This window comes from Felis catus, chromosome C1, assembly GCF_018350175.1.
Source record: "Felis catus isolate Fca126 chromosome C1, F.catus_Fca126_mat1.0, whole genome shotgun sequence".
Classification (NCBI taxonomy): Eukaryota; Metazoa; Chordata; class Mammalia; order Carnivora; family Felidae; genus Felis; species Felis catus.
Window position 1 is genome coordinate 95,204,706 of NC_058375.1, and position 21,464 is coordinate 95,226,169.

The 21,464-nt window shown below is 36.0% G+C and overlaps 1 protein-coding gene across 2 annotated transcripts in view; it reads left to right on the forward strand.

Moving 5' to 3' along the window:
* Window positions 1-3,410: 3,410 nt before the first annotated feature.
* RAP1A (RAP1A, member of RAS oncogene family) overlaps window positions 3,411-21,464 on the forward strand; it is a 71,008-nt gene continuing 52,954 nt past the window's right edge. The window contains exon 1 of one of the 2 annotated variants that reach the window (XM_006934999.4): window positions 3,411-3,508. Coding sequence is in view for 1 of the 2 variants with exons in the window: in XM_019837615.2 (XP_019693174.1) it covers window positions 3,495-3,508 (14 nt within the window). In the remaining variant the exon portion in view is untranslated. The remainder of the gene's footprint in view (window positions 3,509-21,464) is intronic. The other variant, XM_019837615.2, reaches the window with a different exon arrangement.

A 21,464-nucleotide genomic window follows, 5' to 3' on the forward strand; every position in this document is an offset into this window, starting at 1 on the left:
TTCTGGAATCTAGATGGTTCGATTTGGCATAAGCAGAGAACTTCACCACCTCTGAAGTGAGTCAAATAATTGAGTTACCTGCAAGCACCTAGCTCTGTGTTTGACACATGCTAGGGACCCAACAAATGTTCCTGCAACCTCAAATAACCTCTGAGTTCCCAGTTCTAAAATTCTCATACTTTAGAAGTTCAGTAAAAAAAAAAAAAAAAAAAAAAAAAAAATTGTATAAACGGTTTATATATTAATGTTGTGGTGAGTTTAAAATTGTGAACTTAAAATTACTTCCTCCTAATGTTCTTTTTCAGATTAAACTCATCAGTTTTAAAAAGAGTTATGGCGTATTTCCAAGTATATCCTGTCCATTCTGATGTCATATATTGCTGCATGACTTAATGCCAAATTCACATCTTATGAAAGTGATCAGGGTTAAACATGAATGTATTTAAGCTTTCATATGTTACTGAGATAAAGCATCCATCTCCCCTCTCCTCTTTTTGCGCGTGAATTTTGGGGATTACAAGTGATAATTTTTATGTGCTTTTCAGTCTTTCATGTACAGAGTTAATATTGGCCCATTCAGGTTATGCATTTTTGTAATAGCGGTTATGGACACTGAATGATTTCACACACTCTTTACAGTCCCCTTCTCACAGTTTTGAGATGAGTGGTTAAGAGGGCACTTTGTTTCAAAGTTAAATGATCCAGAAGAGTATTGAACCTATAAGCTTAGCTTATCATGATGTACTGATCAGCAAAGCAGTTTAACAGAGAACTGTGCCATGCTCTTGTTTCCGCTTGAAAATAGGCCTTTAGAGGTAGAAAGTAAATGTGTGTACCAACAAGAAAAGGAAATTGTGTGTGATGATTATGGTGGAGTTGAAACAAGAAATAGTGTACTTTTATAAGTGGTCTAAAAATAATCATTTTAATATAATTTTCAGAAGTATATGCTATGCACATGGTGGATTAAATATGTTTTAATTAATAAATATGTTTTAATAAATTTAATTTTAAATATATTTAAATATATTAAAATATTGAATTTTAATAAATATGTTTAATAAATTTAATAAATATGTTTAAGTTAACTTCAATCATTAGAGAAGTTAATGGCTTTTTTTTAAAGGTACTGATGACTTATTTTTTTAGGCTAATTTCAGATAAGTCTGGGAAAAAATTACTTTACATATTCAGTTTTCTGTTTCTAGCCTATTTAGTTGCCATTGATAGAGATTGGTTCAAAGTGTAGAATGGTAAAGGTAACAGAATTTGGAATTAAATATGTAATCCCGTGTTTGGTTTCAGAATTTATTCAAGTTAGTCCATATTTCATAAGAATAGGAATATACGAAGCTACACTTTGTAACTGGTAAAAGGTACTGTTGGATTAATTAAAACTTGAAGTACCTTACTTTGAACTCACAAGTATATATACCTGTAACATTCATGGTTGTTTGCAGTGTACATTTATTCTGGATGTATAAAATCACTTTGCTCAGGATAGAACTGTTATAGTTATTAACCACAAAAGTGTAAAAGTAAGAGAGGCACAAAGAACTGGGTGCAATTGTTTCTTTGGGCAAATCCCAAATGTAGCTTGTAAGGTTCTAAATTAGTAGTAGGAAATTATCTCCTATTGCAAACTGAACATTTCAAATTGCTCAGATGTGTAAGCTGAAGAGTAAATTCATTCACTGTGTTTTCAGTGATATTTAAAAATGCATTTATAAACAGGATCATTCTGTTCTAGACAGGTTGGCTGTATTATAGAACATTAAGCAAGCAACCATAACTTAATTATTTTAGCAGTTGAAATTTAACACTAATCTTTGGATTTTATGTAGTTTTAGTGTCTAGCCCAAATCATTGATGTCTTTTGATCGACCTTTTCCATTCCATTGAATGCATGTAAAAATGTTGCATGATTTTATTAATAGATTTCAGATTCAGTCATTGAGCAGATGTTTGCATGACCCAATATTAAGTTCTTTGATAGAAACTGAGATGTGACACTGTAGTTTCTACTATAAGGAATTTATAGTCTAATAATTTGTTTGCCAGGACCTGACACATGTTTTATAAATAAATGTTGTATTTTCACGGTAGAGTGGAAATAGAATGATACTCTTTTTCTAAGTAAAATCAGTGTGATATTTTCAAAATTTTCTTAGTAGCTCAACACCTATTTCTGTGGTATTATTCCCCCGCACCCGTGGTGTTATTTTCTGACAGCTTACTATTACAAGAAAACCAGTTTCCCAGTTTAAAATACAGTAAAGTAAAATAAGAATTGTTTCCTTACTGTCTATTTTACTTTACTCCAAGACCTTTTTTTTGGGGGGGGGGGGGGCAAATCGCTCTCTGCATATATGCCAAACTGTAGTGAAGTCCCCCTCCCTGCCCCCAGTTCAGTTGGCAGTTTTAATTCTGTGTTTAATGCAAGAATGTTTATTTATTGTTGTTTTGTTTTTTTATAGAACAGCTTAATCTTTTTTCTACACCGATAAAAATCATCTTTTGCCACTAAAGTTAACTATGCCCTAGAACAGAAATGTTCATGTAGATAAAATGCATCACTGTGCATTTTTAGTGAATGCTGGTAGTTTGCCAGCTTTATTTTCAAGTTCCTCCCCCCTCCAGACTTAATTGTGATGTGCTTATAAGGGAACAACAGTATACATAGTTAATTTGCAAAACCAGAATAGTTTTTCTGGTTTTTCCATTTTGCATGTTTTGAGTTAGGATTAATTGGACATTTATTATTCTCAGTAGACATACAATAAAACAGTTCATTTAACTGTGGTGTTTTCTGTTGAAGCATTGGCTGACTTTTAGATAGTGAGCCTAGTGCAATTGTGTGAATACTACTGAATTTTGGATGACATTCTTTACACAGTTTAAAAGTAAGTGTGAGTATAACAGAAGCTGGAAACAAAACCAGTTTGACTTTTTTTTTTTTTTTTTCTCACTAGGAAGTATTTCTTTTCCAAGTAATATGCCCTTGTTAGGTTCAGGATCATTTTCAGTAATTATAGCCACTTAAACGTTTTTTTTTCCTGTTTGCAGTAATTCATGTTCCACCGTGGCAAATTTTGAAAAGAACATAATTGTAAAGAAATGGAAAATCATTTATAACTCATCACCTAAAAATAATTACTGCTAACATTTTAATGTACATTTTTCTAGTTCTTCCGTTGCATGTACACATTTTTTAATTTTTTAAAACATGGAATTATACTTTTATATACATTGTTTTGTTCCTACGTTTTTCTCTGAACAGGATATTGGTCTCCTAGTGTGGGACTTCTCGGTTGATTCTTTATAATATTACTATTTTAAATAACACTGGGGCAAACATTTTTGTACATTTATCTTTGATTGCATCTCTGTTTTTTTTTTTTTTTCTTCCTTTAGGATAGATTCCCAGAAGTGGGATAACTGGATCAGAGGGTGGTTACCCTGTGTATAAGAGTGTGTGTCTCACTGCACCTTCAATGGCATTGAGTAGGTCAGTTTTTACAATCTTTGCCAATTTGATAGATATCTGTTACAATTCTTGGGTGGTAATCGCAAAATCCTCTTATTATTAATAATCTGTAAAACCATCACAGTGTATGAATAGTAATTTGCAATCATCTTTGAAAAAGTTGCCTGGAATGAATTTCTTTGAAAATATTTTAGGTGAAAGTAATCTTTGTGACAAGAAAAGACATTCCTTGAAGTTGCAATTTGAGCATTGTTCTTTTATTGGAAAGAAGTAGCATTTTCATGTTCTCCCTTTGCTAAACTGACAAACATGAGAAAGCTTATTGTATAAGAAGCAGTAAGTGGAAATGTCATGTAAAATTAAATCATTTCAGATAGTCACATGGTTCAGACAAAAAAAAAAAAAAAGGCAACGCAACTTAGTGTTTAGAGCAATGGCTCTGGACTTAGGCAGCCTGGGTTCAAATCCTTGCTTTGCCACTTACTAAGTATATGATTTGAGGCAACTTACTGAGTTAACTCAAATTTAATTTGAGATAACTTCCTAAATATATGATTTGGTGTTTCTGAACGTTGGCTTTCTCATCTTTACAAGCAGAATAATAATGCCTACTTCTTAAGTTTATTGAGAGCGTTAGAAATAATATGTAAAACTGCTTGGCACAAAGCAAGCATTTAATAAAAGCTAGCTGTTGTTAATTTTTTTTTGCCCGATTGGGGGGGGGGGGCGGGTAGGGCAGGAGATATCATCTGTGTGTCCTTGTTTACATGAATAAATGCAGAGACGCAAGAAGGTCATGAGCAGTGGCAGCTGGAGGGGAGTGGTAGACATTCTTTATGGTAGGAATGGCATGAGCCAAGATAGAAAGTTCAGGACAAGTTGGAGGACAGGGGGTTGATTTGACAGAAGCCTAAGCTTGTGTTATTAGAAAATATGGCGATAAGGCTCTAGAGAGATTTATTGGGCTAGACTTTGGAAGTCATTGAATGCTAGGTTGAGAAGTATAGACTTTATTCAGGAGCACAAGATGTTTTGATATGAGGAAAGTGACCCAATCAGCGCATTTATCTTTTGGAAGATGAATCTAGCTACAGAGTACAGAATAAATTGAGGAAGAAAGGGACTGAAGGCAAGGAGGCTGGCTTAATACAGGTAAGGCATATCTGAGGGTTTAACGGAAAGCAAGAGGGAAGGATTTAAGAAGAGTTGCTAGGAGTCATTGTTGTGAAAGTCTCTGGGTCTTCAAGTGTACCCAGTTTGGAGATGAAATTCAAAAGGAACAGTCTGAGCCTAATGGATAGATGATGAAGAATTAGGAACCCCGAGAGAACATAGGACTCACTATGTATGCTTTGGTTGTTGCTACTTTTTTTTTTTTTTTTTTTAATGTTTTTATTTGTTTTTGAGACAGAGACAGAGCATGAGCATGGGAGGGGAAGAGAGAGAGGGAGACACAGAATCCGAAGCAGGCTCCAGGCTCTGAGCTGTCAGCACAGAGCCAGACGCGGGGCTTGAACTCACAGACTATGAGATCATGACCTGAGCCAAAGTGGGACGCTTAACCGTCTGAGCCACCCAGGCACCCCAACTACTTTTTTTTTTAACTGAAGGGTAAAAGATTCCTATTATTTCATGTGTGAAAAGCATATGTTTAAGCTTTCTTCGACCAATGGATAGTCTGCAGAAATGTTATTTATTTAGCATTTGGAGTTCTTAGTTAAAAAGGACCCCTCACTTTTAGACATTATATTTCTGGAGGTATTATCTTAAAATACTTCATTGTAAGGTTAAATTCGGAATGTGGTCTTTCAGCATTTGTCAATGCAACTGGACTTTAGAAGCATCAGTTGTGTGAGCAGAAGTGAAGAAAAGTGAAATGCAGACTTCTCGTTAAACACTTAGAATGCTGTGGGCAGTGAAATACGGAGCAATGAAAAATGGGAAATTGAGTATAGAATCTTCAGAGAGAATAATACTTTTAATATTCTGTCCTTCCCTACTTAATTTCTCAATTAAAAAAAATATTTGCAAATGTCATTCTTAGTCATTGTGGTACCTGGCTCTAGTTCTGTGCTAAATTGTACTTTCCACTTGGCTGAATAATAAGCAAGAAAGTTAGCCTACAGACTGATATTAATGTTTCTTTGTGACTGGTAAGTAAACTCACATGGGCTGTGGATTATCTGCTCCCTGTCTTCTTTTAATACCACCAGTTGAGAAAAGAAGCAACCCCCAGTTTTTAAAAAATAAATAGAGGCTTGTGATAACTTTTAAGGTATTTACATTTTCTAAACCACTGAGTTGTTACACCTTTCTCAATGTTTCTTTTAGTTTTCAAATATTTTCTAAACTCTGAAATAAACTCTTCATTAGTTATTTGTATTTAAAGCTCTTCCTTTTAAAAGTATTTTTAAAAATATTTTTAAATAAGTAAGCAAATGTAGCACATAGTATTAGAGATTGTGTGTGTTATTTACTACAAATACTGTGTTTTTCTTATGTGTAACTGCAAAAGCCCATGTATTGTCAATCAAATGAGATTTCATTTGCCAAAGAGACCTCAGGTATTCAAAACAGTTACAAGATTCCAGTTGAGTCTCTCTTGAATTGGTTTCAAGATCTTTCAACAGAAATCAGAACTATACTCATTCTCCTAGGTCTGATCACTCTTACCCCTCTCTCCTTCCCAGCCATAGCTGAGAGCAGGATCTTCCCTGTTTTGGGCCATTCCAGCACTGTTGCTGTTAGGGCAACTGTGGCCTTCTCAGTCTGTATGTTTTATATTCTTAGAAGCTTTCCTGCAGGCATCTTGGCAGGAAAAATAAGTTATTAGGTTGAGTGGCTAGCAACTAATGGCATACTTTTTTATAAGAAAATTCACAATTTTATGTCAGTTATACTTCAATAAAACTGAAATTAAAAGAATCATTTACTTTTTTTAAAGTTTATTTATTTGGGGGGGTGGGGCAGAGAGAGGGAGACAGAGAATCCTAAGCAGGCTCTGTGCTGTCAGTGCAGAGCCTGATGCAGGGCTTGAGGTCACAGACCGTGAGATCATGACCTGAGTTGAAATCAAGAGTCGCACACTTAACTGACTGAGCCACCCAGGCACCCAAAATTCATTTACTTTTTACATGAGGTGACATACGAAGTATGTGAAATATTTTCTGTCTGAAAGGATAGACATAAAAGAAAGCTCACTTGTTGAATAGAATGTTGTATACATTTTTCTTATTCTCTGTAGTCAAAAACATTTTTTTTCTAATTTCTTTTGAATCAGTAATTTTGAATGCTAAATGTAAGTTCTTTACTAAGAAATCAGTCTTTCTCCAGAATAGTCTTAAACAGCTTGGCCAGTGATCCAGCAAACAGTAACTGCATGATCATTGGGTGCCTTGTAGTATCCTAGGAGCTAGAGATAGAGCAGTGAATAAAACATGTTCTCATGGAACTCTTGATATTGGTGGGGTTTGGTGGTGGTAGAGAGAAATAATAAGCAAATAAGGGAACAGGGTAATTTCAGAGGTCACAAATGCCACGAGGAAGCTGTAACGGGTGAAGTAGTAGAGTGATAGGAGGGTTTAGAGTGATAGTAGAGTGATAGCAGGGAAAGCTCTGAGATGGTAACATTTAATCTGAGGCCTGAATGAATAAAAGCTAGATGTGATGATTTGTAAGAAGAGTGAAGTAGGCAGAGGGCCCCCGTGGTACAAAAGCCCTGAAGTGGGAACCAGTAGGTCACGTTTAAGAAGTCCATAGTGATAGGCTGAGAAGAGACTGGTGGATGGGATGGGGTTGGCAAGAATCAAACCACGTCAGGCTTTGGTGAAGGGTTTGGATTTTGTTCTTATAAATACCAGGGAAGACACAGGGTATCACTACCTACTTACCTTTATGGATAAATATATGTAACTTTTGAATTTGAAGGTGGTGTTACTAATGATACTGGCTTAAAACAAATCTGTAGGGTAACCAGTAGTTTCTTTAGACATAGAAAATCACTAACCTGGTAAATAAATTACGTTTTTCCTAGGGGTCTGCAGAGAAAGGAACAGATTATTCCCATATTGTAAAAAGCCTTATGAAAATTATGTATGTTTTCTCAATAGATTTAAATAGGTGAAATATTGTATATCTTTGCTTTGACCAATAACTGTATTGACTCAAATCTTTGTGACTGATTATCACAAATCATTATCATATATTGTGATTTGTAAGCCGTTAATGAAATAAAACACGCTTGCACCTCAAGAACCTAACATTGAGTTTCATTAGTATTATGCCTTTGGCAGTTTGAGACTTCTGATTAGCTGTTACCTATCTGGTTAATTAAATGTCAGTGCAGTTGGTAGACAAAAATCTACCAAAAATCTAAAGATGTGGAATCTGTGGACAAAAGAAGAGATTTTTCAGAGTAAGGTTGAGAACCACTGATCAGTGTCCTAATCTCTAGAGGGATCTACAGGGAGAAGGGAAGTAATGTTTTTTTGAAGGTAAAATTACTGTATCTCACGTAATCTACACAGCAAATCTGCGAAATATTGTTCACTTTTTACAGATGATAAAACTCAAAGTAATTATATAACTTATGACAATTAACAAACTCTAATTATAAAGGATCATACTGACAGCAAACTTCCAGAAGAGACTACCACAGTTACAAAGCACACAAGTGATCAATAAATATTTATAGTTTACTTATATCCAAACATGAATAAATGAACAAGTAGGTGAATCCCTATATTCTTATAATCCTTTCTTTAGTGTAACACATCATTTTTCTTCCAAATGAGTCTAGAAAATTCCTCAGAAATAATTGGTTTCACCTTTTTTCCTCTGTAAATCTCCCCTCACCCCCCCCCCCCCCCGAAGTTTAAGTTACTTAAAATAAATCACACAGTAAAAATCCTGAGGAGGGAAATAAAGACTAAAAACTTGGGAAAGTATAATTTCCACTTTGATTTTAACTGAGTAGTCTATAATGTTTTTAGTTTTTAAAACATTCAGGATATCATCTTTTGTATTCATATTCAAGATACCATCTTTTGGTTCTATGTCTCTTATTTTTTTTTAACTTTAAAAATTTACTATAGTTTTCTGAAAACTATATTCCATTATTCCAACTGATGTTAGGCAGAATGATAGTATGAGATCTCTAAACTGTGTATTTATAAAGCTTCTAATCCTTTAAATGAATTAATGTCTTAATAAATTTAAGCTTAGAGTTTTTTCAAATGAATACCTAATAGGAATGGATGCCTAAGAGATGAAAACAGATGCAGGTCATCTGGGGAGTGAAACTATTTTAGATGAAGATTACAAAAGAGAATGGATTGTGATACAGGATTAACCATAGGAGAATAAATAACACATGGAAGTTGCTATGATTAGAAAAGAAATTTATTTTCCCCGAAACAGAACCAAAATCGATGAAATGTGAGCTGCAAGGACATAAATTAATGTTGAATGAGTAAAAAGAACACTTAGTTTAGAGATGGTGGCCTATAGGGACCTTCGGAGAGGATATGATGAACCTTACCACGTGTGGCAGTAACATTATTTCATGGAGTGTGGGATCTGTCATGTTGATTTGAGTTGGAAGTACAGTACAATAAATGTAGATAGAATGAACAGGGTTGTTTTTGTGAAGCAGGAACGTATTTTAAAATTTGTTTCCAGTTGTCCGAGACTAAGGTTGTAAGATGACTGGTCTGTAAAAAATACAACTTTGTATGACATTTTGGTTCTTGGTATCCTTGAAGTGTTCTTGTTATTTTGGGTTTTTTGCTATATTTCTGCATGACAACTTTTAGACTGCTTTCTGTACATTCCACTCTTCCACTCTAATCGTAGAATCAGTTTAGTAATGACATACATAACCCCTGGTATGAAATTTTCATGCTTCCGGACATTGTTTTGCATATAAAGTAGAAGTGTCAGTTTGCCCTGTAGATGTGTATATCTAAAAATTGCGGGTGACTTTGATTAATTTAATTACTTGAGAATATCAGATTAAGAAAAACCACGGGCAAGTGAGTTTAGACGGTGAATCTTATGTCTCAGACTCACCTTTGTTTGTTTAGATTTTCAGGTAGTAGGTTACTTGGATGGTGTTTCTTTTACATCCAAATGGTAAGTCTGGAATTTGAGTAACTCAAATTGGTTGAATAGTATACTCTTTTTAAAAAGTTTTTGTGTATTTTGAATAGTTTCACACTTAGGACAAACTTCATTGTAAAACATTCCTTTGAACTTTAAATAAATATTCAGTGACTTCTCATAGTACTCCAGTGTCATAGTTTTCACATTGTAATAGGACAGTATTATAATTCAAGAACCAACCAAAATCTGCAGTTGAAACCATGAGTAGAGTGGTTTAGATGATGTAGTCATTCTGTTATTCCCATTTTGTTTTAGACTTGGACTACTGTCATCAATGGGACAAGCTTGAGATTGTGTCACCACTCAGTACCATCTGCTTGCATGTGTATGTAAGCACTAGGCCTTCAACACTGGATATAAAGAATCCTCGCTTTGTGGTGTTCTCAGCTGGCTTTGCTTGGGTTCCAGTGTATTGGGCTGAGCTTGTGTCTAGAGTGAATTGTCACGGTTTTGATCTTTTGCAGCCATAACACTTCCATAACTATGTCTTCGATACATTGATGTGCCGAAGATGGATGTGTGCCGTTTTTTAGTAGTCCAAAGAAAATGCTTATTTAATCAGTAAAATTTAACAACGAGTTTTTAAAAACATTCAAATACTTGCAAGAGAGAGAACACTTTATGTAAAAAGTCCAATAAGCCGAAGTGTTTTGTAGAAAATCAATCAGAATTGTATTTGCACGATTTTTAAAAAATTCTCTATTGTTAGGAGAGAAATAAACAGACTACCAGTGTTTATATAGTATAATTTCAGTTTTAAATTTTGCAAAATACCTATTCATATATAGGTGTAAAGGAAATACCAAAAGAACTAAAGTTATCTTGAAGTTGGGATTATAGGTGGTTTTATTTTTTTCTTTATACCTTTTATTTTCTGAATTTTTATACATCATATATTTTATAATAAGAAAATGAAAGTAATAGGGGCACCTGGGTGGCTCAGTTGGTTAAGCATCTGACTTCAGCTCAGGTCATGATCTCACGGTTCATGAGTTCAAGCCCCACATCAGGCTCTCCACTCGTGGTGCAGAGCCGCTTCATAGCCTCTGTCTCCTTCTCTCTCTGCCCCTCCCGCTCTTTCTCAAAAATAAGTAAACATTAAAAAAAATTAAGAGGAAAATGAAAGTTCTAAAATGAATTCATTATAGAATAGGAAATGAAATTTAGTAAAACTTTTAAAGATGAAGATTCTTATGGGATAAAATGAGTTAAAGGCTGTAATGATAAAATCTGTATTTCATTATTTTTTTTAAAAAGTTTAAATGTTTATTTTTGAGAAAGAGAAAGAGCACAAACAGGGGAGGGGCAGAGAGAGAGGGTGGCACAGTCTGAAGCAGGCTCCAGGCTCTGAGCTGTCAGCACAGAGCCTGATGCAGGGCTCAAACTTTGAAACCATGAGATCATGACCTGAGCTGAAGTCGGACACTCAGCCAGCTGAGCCACCCACGCACCCCTAAAATTTGTACTTTAAAACCAAGCAAAATTAAGTTGCCTTTTATGGGGTTTAAGGAGCAAGAGAAATGGGAAGAGTATTGTACTGTTGGTATGATAACTTGGACAATTTTTGTTCAATTCTTCTCACTCAGGTTTGCCTCAGTCACATACATTTATATGATGTTTTATGGATAATTATTTAATTACAAGTTTTAAATTTATTTATATAGAGAGATGATACACCAAATCTCACTTTGAATATTTGGTCATTTGGTAGTAACATATTTGTGGTCAGCAGGCAAAACACTCAGTGAAGGTTTGCAGATCACAGATCGCATCTACCAGCTGCAAATTCACCTCCTTATTTCTTGTTGTTGTTGTTGTTTTTTTATCTGTAAAATGGAAAAAGAACAATACCTATTTCTTAGACATGTCTGAAGACTAAATAAGTGTGTGTGGCATACAAAAAGCGCTTAAATATTATTGCTGACACTGTTTGTATTACCACCACCGAAAGTTGGCTTTGGTGGCTATAAGAAATTGGAGAAGATTGCTAGGGACTGGAGCGATATCTTACACTTTGTATCCACTACTTTGACTAATCCAGGTATATTCTCAGTCAGTTAAATAGGACTCTTAGCTATGCACCAGGGTAGTTTCATTTTTTATGTATGCAATAAATCTTGGCATTGTGGTTTAACATTTTAAACCTGGAGGATTTAACAAGGGAGATTTTGAATTTGGTGTAGGCAGAATTTGGAATCCTGCGTATTTCAAGGCCGATGTGCCAAGTTAAGTATACTAACTAGAGAACTGAGTGTGACTGACTGCATCTTAGTTATTATTATCCAACAGTGACTTTTGTTCCTTGTTTAATTTGCATCATAAGAGCAAAGAAAACCTGTGTTTCTTTGTGACTAATGGTGCCTTGAGAAAGCCAATGGTTAATGTTGGCCTAAGTGAGTTTATTTGCCCCTAAATTAGGGGCAAAATTTATCAATATTCCTTTTTTGTTTTATATTCTTCACAGTGCCTTGTACCCAGTAGAGATAGTGAATAATAGGGTGTGTTTGAGAGTTCATGAAGAAATTTGAATCAAGTTCCTTAAAGGAAAGGGAGGAGTTTAGCAGGGATTCCTAGATTTCTAGGCTCTTAGTTTAATTTTATCACTTTAGTACATAATTTAAAAATCTCTTAGTCTTAAATTAAAATCTATCTGCATTTCATATTTCCATGGAGTGGGATGATGATATAAATATGCCTCATTTAATAAAAGCCACTCGCCCCATTCATAGAAATCTTGATGGGTCTGCAGTAAGGCCAAGGAATCTGTAGTTTACTTCTTCAGGTGAATCCAGATGTTCTGATGCAGTACTTTATCAATTTCTTTATATTTTCATTTTAGTATTATATTTTAAAAACTCTGTATTCTATTTTAAAGACAGTATAGGAATAAATTTTATATTCAATAATGAAAATTAATGCTTTCTTAACTTTCATCGTATCTCTCTTTTTAATTAGTTAACTGTACATATTTACCATTCAAGCGCAAGTAATAATCGAGTTCATTGTAGAAAAATTGAGAGTACCAATGAGGCAGTGTTTCTCAACCTTTTTATCATTATCGCTCGTCCTGCCCCAGTGTTTTTAGATATTATTTTTCTTTTTTTTTTTTTTTAATTTTTTTTTAACGTTTATTTATTTTTGAGACAGAGAGAGACACAGCATGAACGGGGGAGGGGCAGAGAGAGAGGGAGACACAGAATCGGAAACAGGCTCCAGGCTCCGAGCCATCAGCCCAGAGCCCGACGCGGGGCTCGAACTCGCGGACCGCGAGATCGTGACCTGGCTGAAGTCGGACGCCTAACCGACTGCGCCACCCAGGCGCCCCTAGATATTATTTTTCTAATTGTACCCCCTCATAAAATTTTAATACTGCTCTGTTTATGTATTATATATTAATTTGTGTTTTATAAGCAAAGAATGTTCATTTTCTTTCCTTTTTTTTCTTTTGCCCTCAGTAGCCAATTTTCATCCCCTTGGGGGTGATAATGTCCCTTTTGAGAGTGCATGAAATAAGCTAAAAAAAAAAAAAAAAAAACCCTTAATTTTACTTCTCAGCCTATTAGTATTTTGGTATATATCTTTCCCAGTGGTTTTTAATGCATATGTATTTTTTTCTTTTAAAAAATGAGATCACGGGTGCCCAGGTGTCTGAGTCAGCTAAGTGTCTGACTCTTGGTTTTGGCTCAGGCCATGATCTCAGGGTTCGTGGGTTTAAGGCCCACATCGGGCTCTGGGCTAACAGTGCCGAGCCTGCTTGGGATTCTCTCTCCCCCTGCGGGCTCTCTGTCTGTGTCTCTCTCAGAATGAATAAATAAACTTAAAGGAGATCAGAAGCATAATGTTTCATTTTCCTTTTAAAAATATATTGTGGGGGTGCCTGGTTGGCTCAGTCGGTTAAGTGTCCGACTTTGGCTCAGGTCATGATATTGTGGTTTGTGAGTTCGAGCCCTGCGTTGGGCTCTGTGCCAACAGCTCAGAGCCTAGAGCCTGCTTCAGATTCTGTGACTCTCCCTCTCTTCCCCTCCCCTGCTCATGCTCTGTCTCTCTTTCAAAAATAAACAAATGTGAAAAAAACAAAAATATGTTGTGAATTTTTGTGAAAAATGAGTATATATTTTTTTTTAATTTTTTTTTTCAACGTTTATTTATTTTTGGGACAGAGAGAGACAGAGCGTGAACGGGGGAGGGGCAGAGAGAGAGGGAGACACAGAATCGGAAACAGGCTCCAGGCTCTGAGCCATCAGCCCAGAGCCTGACGCGGGGCTCGAACTCACGGACCGCGAGATCGTGACCTGGCTGAAGTCGGACGCTTAACCGACTGCGCCACCCAGGCGCCCCGAAAAATGAGTATATTTTAATAATATCTAAGAATAAATAATATCAGTGCATAGTATCCTGTTATATGAATTTGCCATCATTTAAATGATTTCATATACTTTTCAGTTTTTTTATTGTAAGAACTGGTCTGAATATCAATCATTGCAGTTGAATTGTTCCATGCAGTCTTAATTGTTTCCTTAGGATAAATTCCAAGCAGTAGAATTATTTTATTCTGTACATTTAAATATTTTTGGTAGGTATAGTTTAGAGGGTGAAAATCCCTTTCCCCAAGGACAACCGCCATTAATGATGTGTAGTAATTTATCCATTCTTCTATTGAAAACCTTGTGTTTCCTGGTTTTTTGTTTTTGTTGTTTGCATACACCTTTGTTTGCTTGTGTTTTTCTGTATCAAAAATTCCCATTTGTGTTAGAATTGCTGGATCATTTAAGAATTGGAAATAAAATACATGCTTGAGTTTCTTTTTCTTTTTTCTTTTTTTAGTTTTTAGGCTTGCTTTATTTGCCTACTCTGATGTTGCTACTAGATTTTAGTTACTGTAACTTTGTAGTGTTGTGCTTTTATACCTGGAAATGTAAAATGTTCCATTAAGTAGGCAAATGTGTCTGTATATTTTTCAGATTATAAGTTACAGTTTGGCTAGCTTTTTTGTTTTATTGTTTTTTAAAAGCCAAGCATATGTATTTTAACTAGACTAGAAAATTATAGATTTCTGAAGATTTACAGTTTTAGGCTTGAGAACTTTCAGGTGCCTAGCAGTGATTTAGAACTCTAAAAGTGCCTCTGAATTGCAAAGTAAAGAAAAAAAGCTGTTGAGCTGTGAGCTTTCTGGAATATTTGGAACATTTCTGTCAAATATGCCTTTTAATCTTTGGTTTATTGATTGAAGTATCTCGGGCATGTTCTTGTTTGCAATCCAACTTTCCTTCCTTTTAAACTTGGTAACTAGGTATATAGTTATATATAGGAGATACATTCTCTTTCTCTTTTTATATTTCTGGTACGTATTTTAGATATCTCTCACTATGCTATTCCTGCTTATTTTTATAGAGTTCCATTATATATCATCTTTAGAGTTATTCATACATTTTTTCTGAGGGTTGGAGTCTCATAAAGTTAAAAATATATCAGAATAGTTATTATATTAGGTAACACTTGTGAACCAACACCTGATTTTTATAGAATCTTAATCTTAGTGTTTTTGCTGGATTCAGGTAGGTTTCTTTATGAGAAGCCGTTTAACATTGCAAAAAAATTATGCTTTGGTTTTCAAAGTAGAAATGTTTTCTTGTTTTTTTACAAAAAGTGCTAATTTTTCTCAGGTACTTTCACCTTTAAATTTAAATTGAACTGCTGACACCATCACTAAAATCTTTAAATGTTGGTCCTGACCCTACTATAATTATATGAGCTAATTTTCTTTTTTAAGACACACTCTTGAGTGAGACTTCCAAATGCTCTTAGTGTTCTGAGAGTTAGTTTACCTTTGTAATGAAAAATCCCTCCTGTGGGTACTACACTCGCCACTAGGATGAAGGCTAATCATAATAAATATAATAAATGCTAACTCTACCTAGGCAGTTCAGACAGGGCTATTTTCTATGAGTAGCCTCTCCACGTTGACTTGTCTACAGCTAGCCCCGGCCCATTGCAGAGGTTTACCTTGCTTTGGGTCACGGTTCTTTTCTCCAGCGGATTGAAAAACCCATCTGTTTTCCCTCATGGTGATGGTCTTTCTATTTGCCTGCTGTGTTTTAAAAAATCAGCATTGCTGATGTGATTTTGTCTCTTGAGGCTTACCATTTAACCAGGTTGGAGATTCTATTCTTTGGTGATTCTATTCTATTCTATGCTTTATGAATATACACGAAGCTGGGTCCTTTACCGAAGTATCACAACAGCAAACAAATGACAACACGTTTGAGCATTAACTCATTATGGCTTTAGACCTTTGGCCAAGCCCTGTGATTGCTTGGGTACTGCTTTACCACCCCCATTGCCTACTTCTTTGTTTTCTGAAGCTGGAAGCCATATGAAAAACTTAAAATTCATTTAAATGTGTAATCCATATAAGGAGGCTATTTTAACTAAATTGAGACTACTGTAAATATTGTAAAAATTAGCCTGTGTGATAGACATTTGTGTTAGTAAAACTTCAAAATATTTCCGTTTTATTCTTATCTAAAATATTTTCTTCTCACACTCAGTATTGTTATAAATTAGTATTAGTAAGACTTTAATTAGTAATAGCCATTTGGTGGGAAAGATTCATTAATATGTTTGTTAGAATATAGATCTCCACTGCAGAGAAGTAGGGAGATTTTATGTTTTGTGCCCTGACAAAAAGTAAACTGCTTTTCAGTAAAAAGCACCAAGTAATTTTTACTAGTTTTTTATATATTTTTCTATTCAAAGTATAATTAAAGTAATCTTTGAAGATCTTTTTAGTCACACTGTTTTTAAAAAGCTCATTATTTTGAACTAAACAAGTCATGCATTATGAGAAGAAATAACAGGTAACATATAAAGTACAGATCAAGAAAAAAGTACAGATAAGGCAAAAAAATAATAGTTAACAATTTGCTGTGTACCCTTACTGAAATTTTTTTGTGTAAACATATGTATATGCATATATACAAATATTTTTGTTTTCATACCTGCTTTTTTTTTTTAATAAAGTTTTCAGATGGTGAGGCAAGAAGACTAGAAATGTTCTTTACTAGCATACTGTAGCACTAAATAAAAATTCCATTCTTCAAAGACAGGTTTTGTCAAGTTCCCATCTCTAGCCTTGCCCTTCCCCTTACCTGGATTCTTTTTCATCACTGCTCTTCTCCTTGAAAGGAGAGAAGTATACTGATGTGTGGGTCTCCATTCTGGCTTGGCCATACGTTAGAATTAACTGAGGAGCTTTGAGAAATAACCACATCCTGGCTCCACCATCCAGAAATTCTTTTATTTATTATTTAAGTTTATTTATTTATTTTGAGAGAAAGAGTGTGTGTGCACAAGTGCTCCCCAGTGGGGAAGGGGCAGAGAGAAAGAGGAGAGAGCAAGAATCCCAGGCAGGTGCTGCACTGTTAGTGCAGAGCCCACTGTGGGGCTTGATCTCCCAAATCATGAGATCATGACCTGAGCTGAAATCAAGAGTTGGACGCTTTACCTACTAAGCCACCCAGGCAGCTCCACCATCCAGAGATTCTTAATTAATTGGTCGTGATGAGGCAAGATATGTGAGAAGAGAATGTGCTTTATCTTAGCCTCAGTATGGAAGCCTGCCTAAACTTTTGAGTTCAAGCATGGGATAGGGGAAAGTGATGATTGAGTCCAACGAGTGTCTTCCTCACTTTCCTATCTTTAAGAAGGGTGATAGGCATAGGTCTTGGAAATCTCTCATGTTCTCAAAGGAATGTACTGCCACAAACTTCTTCATTTATTCTAGTATTGATTCATCTACAGAGTTTGTAATATTTCAGTTCTAAGGAAAATCAACTCATTAAATTAATGCAGTGCAGATGAGATAGACAAGAAGGTCAGTGGTAAAGCAGTATGGTGGTGTTGGTTAACCTCACAGATGCTAGAGCCACACTGTCTGGGTTGCAATCCCAGTTCTGTAATTTATATCTATTGAGCTTGGGCAAGTTTGTTTTAGCCTCTGACTCATCTATAAAATGGGGATAATAGTCTCTACCTCATAGGAATGGTGTGAAGATTAGAAATATTAATATGTAAAATGCTCAAAACAGTATTTTGTAGGAGCACCTGGGTGGCCTAGTTGGTTGAGCATCCGACTCTTGATCTTGGCTCAGATCATGATCCTAGGGTCATGGGATCAAGCCCTGCATCTGACTGTGCAGAGCATGGAGGCTGCTTAAGATTCATTCTCTCTCTCTCTCTCTCTCTCTCTCTCTCTCTCTCTGTCTCCCACCTCCTCTCTCCCCCCCCCACCTCTCCTTTTTCGCTGTGCTCCTCTCCCCAACTTGCACACACATGCTCTGTCTCTCTCAAACATAACAAAACAAACCCAGTGTTTTGTGTATGGTAAATACTCAATAAATAGTAGTACAATTAATATATTCTTTTTCTTGTGTCTTCTTTTCTAACAGTTTTACCCTTTTCTTGCCCATTTGCCAAAATTCATACTTTTTTTGAATTTCTTTACTGGAGCAGGGGTCAGCAAACTTTTTTCTGTTAAGGGCCAGATAAGAAATATTTTAGGTTTTTAGGGACATACGGTCTCTGTTGCAATACAGTAGGGCAAAAGCAGCCATAGACTATATGTAAACAAATGAGCATGACTGTGTCCACTTTATTTATGGACATTGAAGTTTACATTTCATACAATTTTCACATGTCATGAAATACTAATTTTCTTTTGATTTAAAAGAAAGACGTTTAAGACTGTAAAAACCATTCTTAGTTTATAGGTCACACAAAAATAGGCAGTGAGCCCTATTTGGCCTACAGGTCAGAGCATACTGATTCCTGAACTAGAGTAAAGGAACCTACCCATTCTGCCTATTTTAGACACTCTTTCTTTCTTAAGTATGCCTTCATTCTTTAATTCCTGTACTTTGGAGGAATCTAGAAAATTATTTTTGTTGCCATTAGGTTTAGAATTTAAAAATTGTACTCATAGCTTAAACGATTAGCACATGGATAAAACAGGGAGCTCTTTGTGAACTCTGTCCTCAGTCATGTATATAACAGTACTTAGGGTTCTTTGGTTGCAAGCAACAGGAACAGACTTTGTCTTGTTCTTAGCACCAGTAAGTGTGTGTATTAGGGGTCTCAAAGAACAGGCCAGTAGGATACAAACACACACACACACACACACACACACACACACACACACATTTATGCATACGTATGCATAAATAAGTGTGTGTGTGTGTGTGCGCGCACGTGTGTAGTGGGAGGTATGTTTCAAGAAATTGGCTTATGTTGTTGTGGGGCCTAACAGGTCCAAAATTTATAGGGTAGGGCAGCTGGAAACTCTCTGGCAGCCACATGATAGAATTTCTTTTTCATGGAGCCTCAGTTTTGCCCTTAAAGGCTTTCAACTGATTGGATGGAGCCTTCCCTACATTATTGATAATCTCCTTCACTTAACGTCAATTGATGGTAGATGTTAACCACATTTACATAATACCTTCACAGCAACACCTAGATTCTGTGTTTGTTTGTGTAACTGGATACTACTGTATCCTAGCCAAGTGACACCTACAACTAACCATCACGTAATTCAATAAATATTTTTCCAGTAAAAGGATGAACAAATGGCTAAAATGGTTAATTTAAGCAGAAAAAGACGTGTATTTGAAGGATGTTGAATAATAGAATGTAAGAAAAAAATAAGCATGCAGGCCTCAGGAAGCCTCAAGAAGCACCAGGGCAGTCAGTGTGCAGGGCTTGAGACCTAGGTAGCAGGAATAAACAGCGTCTTTAGCGTAGCACAGTCAGAATGAATCTACTTTAACCATTTCCCTTTACATCACTCTCCTCAAGATTCAGCTTCTTAGGAAAATCTGCCTGAATGGCCTACCTTGAGTTTGGGTAAGAGATCTCCTTTGCCCACTGGAGGGTGGGGCATCTTGATTGACAGTTCCACCAAAACTGCAGTGAGGGAGATGGGTTATTTCCCAACAGAGAGTCAGGATGCTGTTACCAAAAGAAGGAGGAAGGGATACTAGACATGCAAAAATAACAGATGTCTACTTCACCAATTCTTGATATCTGCCCACATAGAGGGACAGCTGGTGAAGCTGACATGGACCAGGGCCAGATCATGGAGAACTTTACAGGCCCTGTTAATGAGCTTGGTCCTAAGTCCTCTAGAAGAGTGGACCTTTTTGGAGTCGTAGACTCCATGAGAATTGAAATTTTTGGACCAAATTTTGGATCCTCTTCTATTCTTCAGAAAATTATATTTAGTCTTAAGAAAAAAAAAAGTTTTTTTTTTTTCTCCTATCTTTTGAAGTACATCCATGGTTGGTGGGAAGAAGGGCTAGTCTCTTAACCTGAATGGTTAAGAATTCATAGGGAGAGGGTGGTATATACTGTTAAAGGATTTTAGGCAGGGGAACCACAGTAGAGTTGCATTTTAAATAAATCGTTCTGGCTTGCACTGGAGGATGGATTCAAGGGGTGTAAGGCTGGGTGGAGGCTAAAAAAGAATGTCAGTATTACTGCTCTTCCCTCAGCTTCTGATGTTGCGGTTTTTTGATTCTCCTTAATCTCTGATTGCTCATGGAAATACTTGGTTAAGGGATGATGAGTGCTTTGATTAACAAGTAATAGGGATGAAAAGGGTAAACAATTTTAGGAAATATTTAGGAGGTAAAATCCACAGGACTTAGCTATCGATCTTATTTGGGGAACAGATTGTACATGGGCATGCATGTTTCTAGCTTGCGTGACAGAAGATTGCAGAGGGATTAGTAGAGAGCAGGTAGAGGGATTGACCTTTAAATGTGAGGAGGGACTTTATCTTCTGAGTGGGACTTGAGGAAAAAAGATGATAGTGACTGGACTTGATACCAGTAAGGGGGGGAGGGAATGAGGGAGGAAGTATAACAATGATCGGTAAGAGGATTGATGTGCAATACTGAAGGTCCAGGTGAGATTTCAGACCAGGAATGTGTTGTAGTGATGTCAGTTACATAATGGTGTTGTCTCCTGCAATGAAAGATTTTAAGATTCATTCATGGTTGATGTTACATTGGCTGATTTGGGGGGAAACAGAGGAATACACAGAATAGAGGTAGCTGGTCAAAGACTAACTCAAAAGGGTATAATTATGATGAAGAGCAGACACATATAGAGCCCATACTCTGTGCTAGGCACATTTATAGCATATGCTCTAGAGATACTAACTTATTTACTCAGAGTAACCCTCTGAAGTAGGCACTGTTATCCTAATGATGAAACTGAGGCACAGAGAGGTTAAGACATTGCCTACGATTACAGAGCAAGTAAGTGACAGAGCTGGACTTCAGACCCAGAAGTTAGGTTCCAAAGTCTATGCTTAGCTACTAAGCTACACTGATGACCGCTCTTGGAATCTAGATTTAGGAGAGAAGGAGAGGAGTTGATAGGTTGGGAGATGATGAAGGGATCGATGTGTCTGAGATTTTATTTTAGTACGGTGGGAAACCTGTGCTGTGGGATTTTCCTCGGATTACAGACACAACGATTTATACCAGGCCAGGTATTGAAAAAAAGGAAATTAGTTTAGACATTTACTAATAATTCTTAATGATCAGGAGCCTTTTTCATGAATTGTATTTGGACTGCCCAGTTCTTTTTGCTTCACTTTTGTGTGCTGATAACAAGATATTCTTGTGAAAGTAAACTTCTCCGTTTCCTTTTGTATGCTTCATTACCCTAGTTTTGACAGAACCTTTAATAAGTGACCAGATTTTTTCTACTCTTTCTCTTTGCTCCCATAACATTAATTTGGCAGGCTTTTTCA